General features: G+C 43.0%; 1 protein-coding gene across 1 annotated transcript; it reads left to right on the forward strand.

Annotated features, from left to right (window-relative positions):
* The first annotated feature begins 1,165 nt into the window (after positions 1 to 1,165).
* Positions 1,166 to 16,896, forward strand: TAL2 (TAL bHLH transcription factor 2). Its single transcript, XM_004747745.2, has 2 exons — positions 1,166 to 1,264; positions 15,002 to 16,896. Exons 1-2 carry the CDS (start codon positions 1,233 to 1,235, stop codon positions 15,351 to 15,353), a joined length of 384 nt encoding a protein of 127 aa, XP_004747802.1. The 5' UTR covers positions 1,166 to 1,232; the 3' UTR covers positions 15,354 to 16,896.
* Positions 16,897 to 18,817: the final 1,921 nt, after the last annotated feature.

The raw sequence follows: 18,817 nt of genomic DNA on the forward strand, positions 1-18,817 counted from the left end.
TGGGCACACCCGGGGCTGTGTATCCCTCTAGCTGTAACTATGGGAAGAAAAGCCTACTCACTGGAGGCAGTTATGTGCCCCGCGTTCTGTTGCAATGGTCAACATTTGTTCTGGACAGGCCTCAGCACCAGGTGTCCTGAAAGAGATATGTGTGTGCATGTGTGTGCCTGGGTGTTACCAAGGGGTGCTGGGCCTGGGGAGCTGGAGAGTGGCAATTAATTGTAAGAGAGAGCCCGATGCTCAACGGAAGCTTTTCTTTCCCCTCTTTGATATCTCCCTTATCCAGCTCTGGGCTCTGTTTGCTTCAAATTCTAGAAGGAAATAAATGCTTCTTAGCAGCACAGGACCCAAAGCAACTGGAAGGAGAGAAGTTGGAGCCAGGATGGGTGGGTTGGGCAAAAGAAAGAAAAAAATGAAAGTGCCCTTTGGAGGATATTAGAGGCATGTGTTTAAGCTCTCCGTTTAGTTTTTGGATCGAGTTTTTCTGGCAACAAAAATGAAAACACAATTGTTTACTGAAAAAGTATGATTTTTGTTAGATGTCTGTTCTCACCATTTTTAAGAATTTACTGCTAAAATTCACAATAAGCCATGAAGCTGAGGTTTCCGATTCACAGCCGAGAGACTAATGTGGGAGAAGGATTCAGACACCAGTCGCTCTGCCTCTGCGACCACAGTAAAGGCCTTCTCTTAGTTGTTACCGACTAAGAATTGCGTAGGACTTCATCCCACTGAATTCATGGCCCACCAGCCCTATTCCCAGGTTAAAGAAACCAGCCTCAGAAGGGTAAAATATGTGGGGTTTTATTTTAAACAATGAAACAATTCAATCAGTTTTTAATTTCTTAAATAAAATTCTCAAAAAATAATTCTTAAATATTTCTTAAATAAGTAGCCAGTTTACCTGGGAAGGCAACAAAGCAGCATGGACCTGTAAAACAAATAATAAATTCCTCTCCTTGCAATCAGAACCATTGTATTTATCATTGTATTTATCATTGTATTTATCCCAGGCAAGGAAGGCACAGGATTAGACAGCAGACAGAGAAAACAGAGGAAACAAGAAGAGGCATCAAGAAGGGAGTGTTACATCAGTGCAGGAAATCTTTGCAAATCTGACTGTGGATGAACCACTCACCTTTCCCCTCTTCTTTATTCAGACAGGGTCTTACATTTGAATCTGGTGGAGGATCATCCCTGAGATTCAGTGTTGGCTGCTTCTGAAATGCGGGATGTCTGGCGGCAGCCTATGGCAGCCTTCCAAGTAAGGATAACTTTGTTTACAGAGTGATATTGTTTCTCTTCCTTTGTCAACTAAAGTCACTGTATGCTGCAGGGGAAAAACCCAGTGGACAGCAGGTTTGTTTCCTTCTAAAGCAATACCATGTTTTCCTTGACTGTGTCTATCTGTGAGTATGTCCAGGGCCTTGAGACCAGTGCATATCAGAAACTGGTCTGCAGATTCCAGCATCTTTCCTTTGCTGTCATGACTAGGGAATGACCACAGGAAAGTCCAAAAATTGTGATAAAGCAGCCAAATCTCTTTCCCTGTGAGAGAAGACCAAAGCTCTCACTCATCCAACGCCCTTTCCAGAGCTCCGGTAGAGAGGTGGACCATGTCAGCTTATTTGTCTTTCCAGATGCCCTGGTTTCCTATGTCACCCACTCTTCTCTGCAACCACTTGCTTTATTACTTTTTTATTTGCAGGAGGTTAGAGAAGGGGAGGCAGGAAAGCTTCCGAGGAGGTGAGCTTAGCACTAAGTGGCCCTGTGGGTCCTGTGAATGGAGTGACATTAATGTCCGTGAGAATTTACAGCTTCTGCTGGCTCTGCGAAGATGTTTGTCTACGGACCACTGGTAAAACAGAGTCAGCTGCAGGTGAAATCTTGCTTCTTTGGGCATACTTTTTGGTATTTTGCTTGTTTGGGAGCAATATTTTGTTTTGTCAAGGATGATAACTTGTTATGTCACTTTATAATCAAAGCATATAATTTCTCATATGAAATGGAAAAATTGGCTGTAACGCCTTGCATCACACCTAGGACCGCATGCAAAACAATGGGATAGAGAGTTTGGTACTTGGCCCCCAGTTAGGGCTCAATATCACCCCCGAGGTCGAAGAGTATCTGCTGTCCTGTCACAGCCTGCTAGCTAGTCTTCTCACATCTTTTCTCGCCCATCCTGGGTACAGCAGCCAGAATGCTCTTCTCTTCTCCTTAAAAAAACAAACAATTACCAAAACCCTCCCATGGCCTTGGAAACATTCATTCCATAGAAACAAGCTATGTGTCCTGGGACAGAAGGCTGGGGGCAGCTGTTTGGAGAAATGAGTCAGCGCTGTCTTGCATTCATTCAACAAATGTCTTATCAAGCAGCTTTTATGAGCAGCGAGCACAGTTTGTGGGGTTTAGTGATTAACGAAGCTAAGTCCTTGCCCTCTTGACATTTACAGTGTATAGCAGGCAAGCCAATGAGCAAGTAAACCAGAATGAGATTTGCTTTGAAGAATTCACCATGGTGATGGGGCTTCCTTAAAACACCAGAGTCTAAGGAATTTTAATTTACCGAATAAAGTTTCACAGAAAGATAACACCTGTGACCAAGAGTCACACCCACATACCTACGAATTAATTGTAAAATAATGAGCACAGTTTTATTTGGGAAATGCAGAGTAGGTTATCATAATATAAAATTCACGACAAGAAGCAAGACAAAGAAGGCCATTTTTATATTGATATGGGGTTTATTCTCTTAATCAATGAAGCTTCCATGAGTCTTCATGTTTCAAATGCATTGTATCTTAAAATATAAAGATCTAAACCAAGTAGTCCTGGAAAAACTGAAAGGAGGGAACAGACATGAAGCAGTGGAGGGTGATTTTCATACAGCTCTGTCAAAGAGATTAAAACAGACCAAAACTTCCAAGAAGGAGGTGAAGAATCGATTTACTGGAGGTATATAAAAACACGTTATTTATTTATTTATTTATTTATTATTTTTTTTAGACACTTTATTTTTCAAACAGGATATTTACCTACTTTTCTATTGCTTATGGATCATTTATAAGAGTTGATCATATGTTTTACCAAATAGAAGTTCTCAATGAATATCCCAAAGCAAAAAAATAGAGAGCATATCTTTGACAATACCACAGTGAAATTAGAAATTAATGGAAAATTGTTTCCAAAAAAATACCACCATAAAGAAATTTTAAAAATACTTTCAAAAAGAAAAATTAAAATAAACAGCAGATGTTAGAAACTAATGACAACAATAGTATAAATGGAAACACAGAGTGACACCAAAGGTATGTCAGAAGAAAATTCATAGCCTGAAAATTAATAAAATAAACATTCAATCTAAGAATGGGAGGTGGAGAGAGAATGAAATAAACATAAGCAAATGAGAAAGAACAGATTTAATAGAGTAGACATTGATACATTAGAAAATCCTAAAAATGTTGGAACCCAGGGGTAGTTTTCAAAAAGAACAATAAAATGTATAAGATTCTGCAAAGCTAATCAAGAAGAGAGAGAACACATATCGTGAGAACTGTGAAAGGCAACACAAACACCAGTAGATATATTTTTTATTTTCATTTTTTAAGAGATTTTATTTATTTATTAGAGAGAGCATGAGCGGGAGGGAGGGACAGAGGGAGAGGGAGAAGCAGGCTCCCCACCAAGCAGGGACCCCAACATGGGGCTCGATCCCAGAGCTATAGGATCAAAGGCAGACTCTTAACTGATAGAGCCACCCAGGTGCTCCAGATATATATTTTTTTAAAAAATCATCAAATAGCTGTATATAATACTTTATTAATGATTTTGAAAATGTCAAAGTTTATATGTCAAAGTACCAAAATTAACTTAAGAGATAGAGCACCTGAAGGAACAAAACCTACCTGAAAGGATTTACTAGTGAATTCTATTAACTATCAAGAACTAGCTAATCCATATGATGAATGAATTGATGGCTGCATACACAGTAGGGACAGAAGAAGGGATGGATGGATGGATGGATGGATGGATGGATGGATGGATGGATTGGGTCCTGGAAATGCAGAATTGGGGATTGGAAAGGGAGTTAGAAATGAGAAGGGAGGAAGGAGTTTTAAGATTGGATAAATAAAGTTGATGCTTGACCTCCAGCCAAAATGACCTTGGCCCACAACCACCTGGGCTGACAGAAATCCCTTCTGAAACCCTCAGGTTTGGTCTCTCCTTAAGCAGACAACCCCTGCGCGGAAGACTAGAGGTCCAGTGTTCACAAGCTAATCCAGACAGATCAATTAAGCCAGTAGAACCAGGCTCTCCTAGCGACCTGCCTTTCCCTCACCAGGGGTCTGCAGGTGCAGTCTCTCCAGGGGGCAGTGGGAGCCATGAATAGTAAGGGTTTTAGCTTGAGCACACAGAGGCGTTTAGCTGCCCAAACTTAATCCCCCAATAATCGGATTATGTAAATTCCTCCTTCAACCCCTTCCCGGGAGGAACCGGACCTAGCCCCTAACTCCCAGCACTGGGAGACTGGGATAGGAGAGGGCCCATCATCTGAAGAATCACTGCTGGTGGCATGGTGCCCCCAAATGTTTCCCCATTTTAACAATGATAAAGGCAGCAATAGTGTGTAAGACAGGTTTGAGAAGAAAACAGATGTTGACCTTGGTCAGTTGTGCCCCTTTCTCTGAAGCTCGTGTCCAGCTGTGCACAGATCCCACTTACAGCTTCTTGTTTTATTTTGCATCACACGTTTCTGATCTTGTGGTCCAGTTGCCACAATTCTTTTCTTTACAATCTCAGAATATGCCACTAAGCACATATATTCCCTTACAAGCTTTCGGCTAAGATAAAGGTTGTATAAGCCCTTGGTTTAAAATATAACCTCCGGTCTATCAGAATTGTGAAATAACAGGGCATGGTAGAAAAGCATGGGCAGTGGGAGGCCACAGTTCCACTTCCACAGAGCACAGAGAAGACAGAAGAGCAGAAAGAGGACAACTTGGGGATGTTTGCTGGAAATATCAAGTAGTGTTTCTAAAGGCCCCCTTTGTGCACAAGTTGACCAATTAATTTTGTCCAACTCACCCTCCAATTCATCCCTTGCATTGCCACCAGAATGAGCCTTGTATCCTGTAAATCTAAACGGATGGCTCCCATCTTCAGTCCACACAGCTGGTGTCACATGACTGTCTTCTCCACTCCTACCAGTGTAATTCCTGCAATCTTCTTCATTCTTCACCCCAGATATCCAGGCAACTGGGACCACTGCCTTTTTTTTTTTTTTAATATTTTATTTATTTATTTGACAGAGAGAGATCACAGGTAGGTAGAGAGGCAGGCAGAGAGAGAGAGAGAGAGAGAGAGAGAGGGAAGCAGGCTCCCTGCCGAGCAGAGAGCCCGATATGGGACTCGATCCCAGGACCCTGAGATCATGACCTGAGCCAAAGGCAGCGGCTTAACCCACTGAGCCACCCAGGCGCCCCGGGACCACTGCTTTTTTAGATACACTTTAGATGGCCCTGTACTAGCCCTCCTCCAGTACCCAGCTGGGGCCCATTTCCCACATTCTGGATCACGTTCTGGGTATCCAGGACCCTGGGATTTAGACCAGGTATCTAGGACCTGAATTTCTGCTCCAGTGGCCATTTTTAGAACCTACACAGGGCTCTTCCTTAGGTCCATGTGACCTGGAAGTCCACATCATACACATAAGGCCCTTCACAGAGTAGAACAGAGCTAAGCAGTGAGAACAGAATGGGAATGGGTCAGGAGTCTCCATTGGTTCCTTTCTCCTGCGTCCCACAAATGTCAGAGGCAGCCTTGTGTCAGGGCCTGGTTTGAATGCCATCCCTCCCACAAGCAATCTCTGATCCTCCAACTAGAATTAGTGTTCCTCCCCATTTCCAAGTTCATACTCTCTGACACTCAGGACTGTCTTGTATTTAGTCATTTTTGTCATGTCTCTCCCTCCCAAAGGCTGTGAATTCCATGAAGTCAGATGTAGCATTTTCTTCACCTTCTCACCTCCCGAGACTCTAGCAATTCATGCAACAGCTTTTTAAATTTATAATTAGAACTGCATTTTTTTTTTTTTTGAGGAGGGGGACAAATAACCCCAAAGTCTCAGTGACTTACACCAGCAAAGATTTAACCCTCACTCATGTTACATGAGAACCATGGTTGGTTATGGGTTTGCTCCACACCTTTCAGGCTGAAAGAGCAACCCCAAACATATCGTTCACATGATAGCCCAACTAGAATCACTCTTAAAGCTCCCACTCCATCACCCCAGACAGCAGGTCTGCTCACATTTCATTGGCTGATGCAAGTCACATGGCTAAGCCCAGCGGTGGTTGGGGAAGTCTTCTCCCATCACCTACAGGTGAGGGAGGCACTGTCAGTCCATGGCAATGGGTGGGGCTATATAATCCTCTCCCAGGGAAGCGAGCCAGTAGCTGTCCTTACAATCCTATCACTGTCCCTATTTTCCAGATGAGGAGACTGAGGGAGGAAGAAGTTATATAATTGGCCTAGGATCACATAAATGGGGTGGACCAGAGATTTCTTTTATTTCTTTTTTATTTTTTAATTAACATATAATGTATTATTTGCCTCAGGGGTATAGGTCTGTGAATCATCAGGCTTACACATTTCAAAGCACTAACCATAGCACATACCCTCCCCAGTGTCCATAACCCAGCCACCCTTTCCCCACACCACTCACACCTCCAGCAACCCTGTTTTTTTCCTGAGATTAAGAGTCTCTTATGGTTTGTTTCCCTCCCGATCCCATCGTTTCATTTTTTCCCTCCCTACTCCCCATGGCCCACTTGCCCTGCCCCTCAAGTTCCTCATATCAGAGAGATCATATGATAATTGTCTTTCTCTGATTGACTAATTTCACTTAGCATAATACCCTCTAGTTCCATCCACGTCACAAATGGCAAGATTTCATTTCTTTTGATGGCTGCATAGTATTCCATTATATATATATACCACCTCTTCTTTATCCATTCATCTGTTGATGGACATATAGGTTCCTTCCGTAGTTTGGCTATTGTGGACATTGTTGCTATAAGCATTTGGGTGCACACACCCCTTCGGATCACTACCTTTGTATTTTTAGGGTAAATACCCAGTAATGCAATTGCTGGGTTGTAGGGTAGCTCTATTTTCAACTTTTTGAGGAACCTCTATGCTGTTTTCCAGAGTGGCTATTTCCTGACTGGTTAATTTGAGCCATTCTGACTGGTGTGAGGTAGTATCGCTTTGTGGTTTTGATTTGTATTTTCTTGATGATGAGTGATGTTGAGCACTTTTTCATGTGTCTTGTTGGCCATCTGGATGTCTTCTTTGCAGAAATGTCTGTTGGTGTCTTCTGCCCATTTCTTGATTGGATTATTTGTTCTTTGGGTGTTCTTTGGGTGTTCTTTGGGTGTTGAGTTTGATAAGTTCTTTATAGATTTTGGATACTAGCCCTTTATCTTCTCCCATTCTATTGGTTGTCTTTTGGTTTTGTTGACTGTTTCCTTTGCTGTGCAAAAGCTTTTGATATTGATGAAGTCCTGATAGTTCATTTTTGCCTTTGCTTCCCTTGCCTTTGGCGATGTGTCTAGGAAGAAGTCGCTGCAGCTGAGGTCGAAGAGATTACTGCCTGTGTTCTCCTCTAGGGTTTTGATGGATTCCTGTCTCACATTGAGGTCTTTCATTCGTTTTGAGTCTATTTTTGTGTGTGGTGTAAGGAAATGGTCTAGTTTCATTCTTCTTCATGTTGCTAACTTTCCCAACACCATTTGTTGAAGAGGCTGTCTTCTTTCCACTGGACATTCTTTCCTGCTTTGTCAAAGATTAGTTGACCATAGATTTAAGGGTCTGTTTCTGGATTCTCTATTCTGCTCCATTGATCTCTGTGTCTGTTTTTGTGTCAGTGCCATGCTTAGACCAGAGGTTTCAACCTGGGTAATGCAACACCTGAATCCTTTACTCTTATCCACTATGCTGTAATGCATTGTGAGTTTATTGTACTAAATTCTATGCTGGGTCCTTCAGAGAATGTGATGTCTAGAAATTAATTACTTATTCATTCATTAATCAACCAATGTTTGATGAATGCCTATTCACTGGGGTTGGGAGGAGATAGAATATATAAGTAAAATATTACTAAATTGGGGGTGGTGATGGTGATGCCTGGGTGGCTCAGTGGGTTAAAGCCTCTGCCTTCAGCTCAGGTCATGATCCCAGGGTCCTGGGATGGAACCCCACATCAGGCTCTCTGCTCAGCAGGGAGCCTGCTTCCCTTCCTCTCTCTCTCTCTCTCTCTCTGCCTGCCTCTCTGCCTACTTGTGTTCTCTGTCAAATAAATAAAATCTTTTTTAAAAATTACTAAATGGGAATGAGCACTAAAGAGAATAAAGCAGGGTAGGTTGATGAAGAGTCCCTATGCGTGTGAAGTACAATGTTAGATGTGATTCTCAGAGACTCTGCATGAGAAGATGACGTTTGACCAAAGATCTGAAGGATCTCAGCTCCTTGAGGGTAGGGATTTGTGTCTGTTTTGTTTGAAGTTGTCTCCCTGCACCTGAGCAGGGTAGGCCATAGTAGGTGATAATGATGGAATGAATGAATGGAGGTGGGGGTGGAGGTGGGAAACTATATGGATAACTTGGAGGCAGAGTGTTGGAGGCAGAGACAGCAATGCAAAGGCCCTGAGGCAGGAGGGTGTTTGGTGTGTTCCTGAAACAACAATGGTCAGGGTGGCTACATTTGACTAAACCACAGGAAGAGAAGAAGGAGACAGGTCAGGTGAAGAGTATTTTAGGGGCCATTGTGAAGACTTCAGATTAACTCTCAGTGAAATGGAGAGCCACATAAGGGTTCTGAACAGGAAGTGACATGAATCCAAACTGGATTTTCATAGGTTTCTTCTGGGTGATGCTGGATATCAGAGACTGCATAGAAGAAGAAAGCCGAGTAGAAGGCCACTGAAATAACCAAGCTGTGTGCTGAGCACTGTGGACCCCGAGATGCCTGAACCGGGTGTCTGCCCAGTGCAGTGACCACTGTGTATCACTGTGCATCTTCATCTCTTGGAATGTTTAGTGAAAACGCAGATTTCGGATCCCACCCCCACAACCGCTGATCTAGTGGGTCTGGGTTGTGGGCCTGGGAAGCGGGGCAACAGGGAGTGGGGAGGGAAGGGGGGGACTCCCGTGCAGGAAGGGGTCCCGTGAGTCCCGGAGACAAAGGACCGCGTCCTATAAAGGCAGCGGTGGCGGCGCGGCGTCCAGGCGAGGGCGCACACGGCCAGCCACGGCGACAACGACGGCGCGGTCTCCCGGCTCCAGGCGAGGAGGTGCGTCGACCCGGGGTGGGGGGGGGGGAGTGGGCGCTACCCGGGCCGGGTTCGTGGGCCAGCCGGTCTCCCGCGCAGCCCCGGAATCCGAGCCTCACTCGCCCGGGAGGACAGAGGTGTGGAGGCGACTTGGTAGCAGCTACCAAGTCGACTCAGTGAGAAGACCCGGGGGTTTCTGAGTAGGGGTGGTGGCGCGACTGCGGGGGAGCAAAGCGATGCCCTTGTGCGTCAGCCTGGCTGCTTCACCTTGGTATGCGATGCTGAACGCACCCCGCAGCACCCCCGAGGGCCGTTAGGGTAGCTTCTGCGTCTGGGTGAGCTACTTCCCCGCACCTGGCAGGTGCGTAACTTGAGCGCCGGCTGCTTTCCTGGATGCAGACTTCAGGCTAGGGGGAGTGAAGGTTATAAAAAGGAAAAGACAGAAGTAAGGAAGTGAAGTGGGCTGGGGCTACAGGTTGGGCGCGGTGGGCGGAGAATTCAGGTGTGTCAGGCGGCGAGGCGCAGGTGGAAGAGGCAGCTCTCGGGGAGAGCGGGGTGCCCTCCCAAAGACAGTTACTCACGGTGAATGTATTTATTTAGAGCATCAACGTGCAGAGTTGAACACATACTATTATGTGTATGTGTTCCGATTTTTAAAGGACATATGTATTCTATATAAAGGATCTATATTATATTTACGCACACCAAACTGGCTACTGCTGGGGAGTAGGATTGAATAGATAGATAGAGACACTTCTATTTTTTAACTTTATGCACTTGTGTACTGCTTGTTTGTCTGTTTCTTGGATGAGCATGTGTTACTTCTATAATGATTTCAAAAGGCAAAACTATTCCCAGTGTTGGAGTTTCTGTACCTTTCCCTAACCCAATTCTATAGGCTACCTTCCATCTCTTTCTTTCTGGAGTCTGTTTTCACTTATTTTCAAGAAAAAGACAAAAGAAGAGACAAATGCACATGACCAAATGACTGGAGGAGAAATTTTAAGTCTTATGAACAAAGAGCCATGTGAGTCCGAACGCCTGGGACAGGCCACCGCAGGAATGTTCTTGGTGCCCCAGGCTCTGTGTGCAGAAACCACTGTCACAAAAAAGCAGCAATCCCTTTTGGGGGCATTGGTCACTTTCTGTAGGTGCGTAACTGTCATTCTTCTCTCTGGTAACTTGTTAACTTCAGTGGTGACAATCTAATAGAGAGAAGTTTGTGCACACCTATATTCCTATATTCCTACTATTTTTACCATTACATTCGTCTTGCCTAGGCATTCCTAACCCCAGGTCCGTGACACCTACCCAACCAGAGGCATGGAACTAAAAATCAGGGGTTCTATATGCTTGGGTGGGAAAAAATTACATCTTCATTTCCAGTAACCTTTGATCTAAATTTACCATTTCCTTTATTTACTAATGTAGGTAATAAAAAGTAGTACTAGTGATGAGGTCACCAATAGAAATCTTAAATACCTTAATCCACAGACATTGCATATCTTTTGATTACATATCACTGTGTAGAAATTATAGTAATAAATACTTTATATGTTAAAAACAAAACATATTATTATTGTTTTGCATTTTAAAATTATTTTAATAATTATTTGGTGATTTTATGTGTTATGTATTTCAGTTCATGCATTTAAAATAATTATTCTGAAGAGGGAACAAAAGGCTTTTTACTTTATGTATTTTGAATCATTGTTCTAGGAGATTGAGTCCTCTCTTAGGCTTCCCCAGACTCCCAGAAGAAACCATGGTGCAAAAAGTTTATGTACTCTGACCTAGCAGAAGTCGGTGGTGACAAAGATGCATCAATACAGAGGCGTGGGACACACGGCTGTGCCACTTACTCCCCATGTGACCTGGGACAACATGTTTTACCTCTGTTTTGACATCTATCAGATGTTTTCTGATTCTGCAGCATCTGGTGCATTTTTTAAGCTCTTAAATTATTCTGAAATCAAGCTTAGCAGTAATCAGTCCTTACAACTGGAAAAGCACTAAGTGCAATTTTCCTTTGATTTAATGAGTACATTAGTAATTTCCCAGTGACCACTGCTTTGAATTTTCCCAGCTTGTTAAAGAACTGATTTCTATTTCCCCCTGTGGAGGAGAGTAACACCCTTGAGGATAAATCAACAAGGCATTATTAAGCTCCTTCTAGGATGGCAGGCTACATTTCTGAAGCCCATCTTTTCCTCTCCTGATTTCCTCTGTCTGCTTCTAGCACAATAGAATCGAGCCCTCTTAGAAGAGAACACCAGTTAGTTTATCCTGCTTAATCTTTTTCTTCTAGCTTGAAAAAGACGCTCCCCCCCTCCCCCGACCACAAGGGACCAGAGTTGACTTAGTGAGTGAGCTAAACTCTCTTTTGACAAGAGAAGCTTGAAAATAACTTTGCTCCCACAGTCCCGGCTGCAACGCAGCCAGCCTCAGTGTAAGCTAAACTGGATAGTTTTCTATCTTAAAATCCCTTAATTTAGGTTCAAACTGTCATATGTTAATTTTACTTGGTTACAGTTCTGACAACACTCATATTTTTTATTGTAGATAAAAGATGAGGCTATTTAGACATGACCAAGTAAGATCAAAGGCAATAGGCAGGGCACTGTGGCTTTTTAGAGCAGAAAGAGGCCCCCCACATCACCTGGTCCACCCCCTTCAGTTTGGAAGGATACATGGTATGCCTGGAAGGCCCCTAGAATACCTGGAGTAGGTGCTGCTCTCTCCATTCACAAGGCACTGGTTTCCTCAGGATCCAGCGGGCAGCACCATGTCCGCCACATATGGTCAGTAAGTGTTGATACGTAAGCTCAGAGTGTGTATGATTGTATCTGGATCATGGGTCCTACTAAACGTTTCTCCACAGAGACCCAAGTGGCTGGTGGAAGGAGCCTGAAACCAGCCAGTGCTTGGGCTGCCATCCCTTTCCCTTATCACTGGGTTCTCAACAGAGCCCTCTGTCTCCAATACAGACAGAAGCGGGAAAGGCAACAAGCGCAGGGATGGGGAAGTGTCCTGGGGCCATACGCATGACTGAAAAATGCTATTCTTTGGAGTAACGACCCTTCCCATCTGCATAGGGAAGAGAAGCCTTGTATTTATTAAGCACCTTTGTAGCAGGCACTGTATTGCCTCATTTATGTATTTATATGCTTCACAGAATATATTATAAAACCTCACAAGAACCCTGGAAATGGCTTTATTTCCATTTTCTAGAGAAGAAATCAAGGCTTAAAGAAGTTAAGTGATTTTCTCAGAATTGTATAACTAAGAAATTGGGAGCTGAGATTCACAGCTGGGTCTTTCTACATTAAGGCCCATAAACTTTTTTAGCTTTTGTCAATTATGAAGCAAATAATATATGAATCCTTTTTAGTTATAAAAATGTAAAATATTACCCACCTATGTCAGATAAAACACACCCATCTCCTTTTTCTATCTGCCCCCAACCCATGGTCCTCCCCCAGGGAACCACGGTCAACAGTTTAGCCTGAATCCATCTAGGTATTTTGCTCTGCATACACACACACACACACACACACACACACACACACACACACACCCCAACACACACATCCATAGACAGATAGAGCAGAACAAACAAATCCATAAATCAAGCTCAGACCTTTTCTACTGCACTGTAGCTGCTTCATTAGGAAAGAAAAATGCTATGTTGCAATGAACTGTTTTATTGGTAGAGGTAATAATTGTGATTAATATTTATTGACCACTGGCTGTGTGCCAGACCCTTCACTAAAGTGGTTTATGTGGATCATCTTATGTGTCCTTACAGGTGGCACCCCGAGTCCCCTTTTACTTACGAGGCATTTGATACACAGACAGTTTAAGTAGATTGCTCAGCTAAGGAGCAGAAACAAAAATCCAAACCAAGTTCTGGCTCCAAAGCCTCTGTCCTTACCCACACGAAGATGCTTCCATTGGCAACGGATCCCTATAGAGTCAGGGCTTGAGGGTAACAGAGTGCCTTGTTCTAATTAACTGAGATGTCATTTGGTTCCTACCGAAGGGCAGAGATGCCAGCACACAGTGTAGTGAAATGACTTCTGGACCATGTCGGTGGCCCTTGGCCAATCCCAGCAGTGCCTCCAATACTGTCTCTACAACCAACACTGCTTGCGTATGTATGCAGTGTGAGGTAATGCGTGAGAAATGATGCCTGGCACAAAGCAAAGTTAAGTTCCTCAGCTTATGGTTCCCAGAATGCTTTCACATCAAACTGTGAAGAAAGGATGGTATAATTCATGCCCATTGTATAGCTGAGGAACTGAGGCTCGGGTTGGTCAAGTGACTTAGGCAGTGCCTCACAGCTGGTTCATGTTTGCTGCTGTGACCAGAACACACACCCTCTGACAGAGATGGTGACGTTTCCCTGTGCTGAGCTCCTGCTGGACCTGCCTCCAGGACTGCAGGGATCTGGTGAAGGTACTGCTTCCTTATCACCCAGAGTTTCAGTAGGGATGACGGGTTCCTATTTTCAGAGTAGAGCGCCCACCGCACGCCAGATCTCAGAGGGCTTTGTTTGCTCCTGCATCATCTGCGTTCCCATTAACGCATGTTAATCCAGGCTGCCTGGCAAAAGGGGCCTGTGCCTTTATGGATTAAAAATGGCAAAGGAAAATTTGGCAGTAGATGGTGATAATCAGCTCTCCCCAAGTTGGAAAGGTCACCCAAGCACAGGCTTGTGGAGGCCTGAATATTTTCTGTAGCACCCACCTGTCTCTTGTCTTTTCTTCTGGTCATGCCAAATAGCCCCACTTCTGTCTTTCATACAACAGGGGTTCAAGACACTTCATCACTCTGTTCATCCTCTTCTAAACGTGGTCCAGGCTGGATATTTTAGGTCTTGTGCAGTGAGACCCAACTCTCCAGGTGAGGTTTGTCTGCTAAGAGGGGAGCTGCACTATTATCGTCATTCCCCAAATTATCTTATTAGGGAAATCTAGAACTACAGCTTTTTAAAAAAATTATTTACTTACTTATTTATTTATTCGACAGACAGAGATCACAAGTAAGCAGAGAGGCAGGCAGAGAGAGAGGAGGGAGAGGAGGAAGCAGGCTCCCCGCTGAGCAGAGAGACCGATGTGGGACTCGATCCTAGGACCCTGAGATCATGACCTGAGCCGAAGGCAGAGGCTTAACCCACTGAGCCACCCAGGTGTCCCAGGACTACAGCTTTTATTTATTTATTTATTTTTGAGACTCCATACTTAACTCCCTATTGGCTAAATGTATATTTTATCTGCGCAAGCACTAAATCCTATACTATGCCTGATTCTGAATAATTTGGAGGAGTTGGTGATAAATAGTGGGGATACTGGGATAAAACCACCTTGCAACAGGAGGCTTCAAAACAGCTCAGGAGAAAAAGGCTGAAGGGTATTGTTCTTACCCTGTCCTTTTTTCTGCCACATTTTCTTCTCTTATTAGAAAACCCAATAAATAAATAAATAAATAAATATTAAAAAAAAAAAAAGAAAAAAGAAAAAGCAAGCAAGCAAACAAACAAAACCCCCAAAACTAAAAATGAGGAAGTGGAATTTCCTAAATTTTGACGTGGGTCAAAAAGATCTAACATCTCAAATCCTTGGCTGGACATGCGACACCCACCATCGCTTACACAGTACTGGCCCTCAGGGCCCTTTCTCTTTCCTGTCTCAGGAGCTCAGACATGACCAGGAAGATCTTCACAAACACCAGGGAGCGGTGGAGGCAGCAGAACGTCAACAGCGCCTTCGCCAAGCTGAGGAAGCTCATCCCCACTCACCCTCCAGACAAAAAGCTGAGCAAAAATGAAACACTTCGCCTGGCAATGAGGTACATCAACTTCTTGGTCAAGGTCTTGGGGGAGCAAACCCTGCAGCAAACAGGAGTGGCTGCTCAGGGAAACATTCTGGGACTCTTCCCCCAAGGATCCCACCTGCCGGACAGGACTCTACTCGATGACTACCAGGTCCCTTCACTTGACCCAAGCCACAGCATTGTGTAGTGGGGCTCCAGCTGTCATCACCCAGGGCAGCCCTTGCTCTGAAGCCACTAGCTGTTGACAGCCTTTTGCATGTTCCAGTGTCAACTTGATGAATAATTTGTGAGGGATGCACTTATGCTTCACGGGAGGTGGCTCAGGGACAGCTGCAGGGAGCCAGACAGAGGCCATGAGGAAGATGGCTTTGGAGTCTGCTACCCCCGGAGCTCCAGACAGAGCAGCCTGCCTCTATTTTATGTATCCAAGATCTGCACAAGATGTTGTTTGGGAGGGGGGAAGCGTAGGTTAAAAACAGGCTTGGAAATCACTGTTTTACTCAGTCTGATTTCAATGATAAGGAAAGAGTTTTCCCATAACAGATCTCAAATGGATGAGTAGAAAATGCTTCCCTCAGAAAACATTTTACTGTTTGTTTTGAAAAATGAGGTATATGTGATCGAGGGTGAACAAAATAAGGTTGATAAATGTGAAGAGAGCCCTCACAGAAACCAACTTGGAGACTTGTGGAAACATGAGAGAGACCCTTCTCACACGTGAGGATTACAGGAACATAGCAGATACATGTGGAAGAGCTCTGCATCCTTTATCCCTGTGGAAATATGAAGTATTACCTGCATTGAACCATTTATATCTTTGTTATCTCTAAAGCTGAATGGTGGATTATATCTGTTAGAGGAAAGGACTTGATAATTTAAGAATTAGAGTTCCTGGTTTTCTTATGAAAAACAGGTAGCTAAAATAGGTTATCTAACCCCTTAGTTGCACATGTCAGACATTAAAACGTTTAATTCGGCCCAAGTTCCTGCTGATTTAAGACCTGTAAAATTCAAATATACTTATGAAAATATGAAAATAATTATGAAAATAAATACTCCCATTTAATGACTCATTTAACAGAGAGCTTAGTTTAAACAAAAGATCTAGAGTAGACAATAGGAATGTAATACCAGACTTTAATGAATTAATGACTTTGTCATTTGTCTTCTTTGCTATGGAGCTTTAGCTCAATCCTATGCCGGGAGGGGTGGTACCTACTAGTCAACGAAACAGCGTGGATCTGGCAGAACTACTCACAACCACGTGCCTCCAATGATTGGATTCAAAGATGGATTCAAGGATGAATCCCATAGCTGAGCCCAGAATACAAATAATGTCATTTGATTGTCTCTGGGACATGTTATTACCCTAAAGTTCTTGACAGTACATTGGTTTCAAAACCTTCTGAAGCACAGGTAGGAAATTGATGGATTTGCAATTATGGGATTCCAGTGTATACATAATAGATGAATTTAAATTTCCTGTGACTCTAGAAAGAGGGTATTGATTTATGGAAGGTTGAAGTAAGCCTCTTTAGTTTGGTGATCAGAAAAAAAGCCAGATGTGGCTCCCCCAGAATCTCATTCCCCGCAAATAACAAGGTCGTAATGCCATTAACATCTACACAGCATTCCCACTCATAGCCCAAAGCATTTATCCAATGCAATATGTTTTCCTTCTAGGTCCTTTCTTTTTTTTTTTTTTTTAATATTTTATTTATTTGAGAGAGAGTGAGAGAGCATGAAAGGGGAGAAGTTGAGAGGGAGAAGCAGACTCTCCATGGAGCTGGGAGCCTGATGTGGCACTTGATCCCGCACCTCGGGATCACGACCTGAGCCAAAGGCAGTCGCCCAACCAACTGAGCCACCCAGGCGCCCCTAGGTCCTTTCTTTAAACTGTGTTCTGTACACTTCCCTATGGACCCAGAATAGTCCGGGGAAACTACGCACAGAGACTAAGGGACTTCCTCCTCATGTGCATTTCTTGCTCATGAGTTTATATAGACTTAAATTTGTCCCCAGACTACCAACTGATAGTATATCTCAAAGCTTTGATGACAATTGTCAATTGAAAAACATTACTTACTCTCTCATCTGGCATTAAATTAAAATAACACTTTTGATAGTGTTTTTTATATTAGCTTCCTATTAACATGTTGCTGAGGAGGACACAGAGGACCTCTTTGCCTGAATGTAGGATTTTACTGTTCTTCTCAGAATTAGGGCCCTTTTCTGCTGTTGGAACCATGTCTGTGAGTACAGAGAACCTTTCCACTGAAGTGTAAGAGAGTGCTCCTGAAAAGTCATGAGGAGATTGAGTTATCATTAAACTATATGAGGGGAATAATGATTTAAAGAAACCCTGCAGGAAATTCCCTTGATAAATGAATAAACACTTAAAATATTACTTGATGTAATTCACCTCTTAAATTATTCTGCAAGCTTTGATTTTGGTATATCATGTTGTGTGGGGTTAAAATGACTGTCAAAAGGAACTGTAGGAACACATGGATCAAAACCTTTGGCAGGGTATTCCTAAGACTGGAAGCGAATTCAAACATTGCTCTGTGGTCTTCCTTGGTGTCTTATACTCAACTTATACAGTGCAGTGGTAAGAATTTTCCATTAAAACACATTCTAGTTCACTGATGGTACATATCTTTTTGGATTATCGAAACCCAACAAAAAAGTGTAGGCGGATTATATCATCTATGCTACTCTGTTACTTGAAAAAAAAATGTTTGGTCTGCTATGGACACTAATAGAAACTTCTGGAAACCAGATATAAACAGGGCGCTTGATTTATATCAATCGTGAGATTGGCTAGTTTCATCCTCATTTTATAGAGAAGAAAATAGGTCCAGAGTGTTATGAAGTGACTTTTCGGAGGTCCCATGGACAATAAATGGAAACTCAAGACATGGGTGCCTGATTTCTTGACCCAGTGTCCAAACTTTCTACAGACCTGTTCAACCTCTAAGTTTTTTAGGATTGAAAACAGATAAGCACCTTACTGTCATGCTTACCTCTTTTCAACGGAGTTCAGTAATCTTCATATGCTTTTTTATTGAAGTTGATTTATTGTGCTTTATAGAATGTGATTAGATGTATTAACCAAAGATTTTTTATTGATATGTTTTATGAGTTTTTAACCATTGAATTTGCTATTGAACTATTAATTTATTGCAAATAAATTATTTAAGAAAAGAAATTATTCTTAACAAAAAGAATTTCATCAATTTACTAAGCTTTTCCACCTATTCTCTCCAGCCTCACAACCACTGTTCTGGCTTTGACCCCCTCCCCCACCATTATCTTTAGTCTAGAAAAAAATCTAACATGCCCTCGTTAATCTTTCTTTTCTCTCTCTCTCTCTCTCTTTACCTCTGGCTCTCTCTTCATTTCACCTTACACACCTTCACCCTCACTATCTTTAAACCACAGCTGGGATCAGATCACTCCCTAGCTATCAAACCTTCAGCATCTTGTATACATGCTCATGAAACTACCTCACTTGATGGTCCCCAGACATGTTCCACTTCTTAATATCTCTGACTTTTCTCTTGTGATTCCACTTGCAGGCATGAATGTTCCCATTCTCCTTCTACTCACCCTTCCACCTGCACCAAATTCCATTCAATACCATCCTTC

Source organism: Mustela putorius, unplaced genomic scaffold, assembly GCF_011764305.1.
Source record: "Mustela putorius furo isolate JIRA1106 unplaced genomic scaffold, ASM1176430v1.1 tig00000580_pilon_pilon_pilon, whole genome shotgun sequence".
In the NCBI taxonomy this organism is placed as follows: Eukaryota; Metazoa; Chordata; class Mammalia; order Carnivora; family Mustelidae; genus Mustela; species Mustela putorius.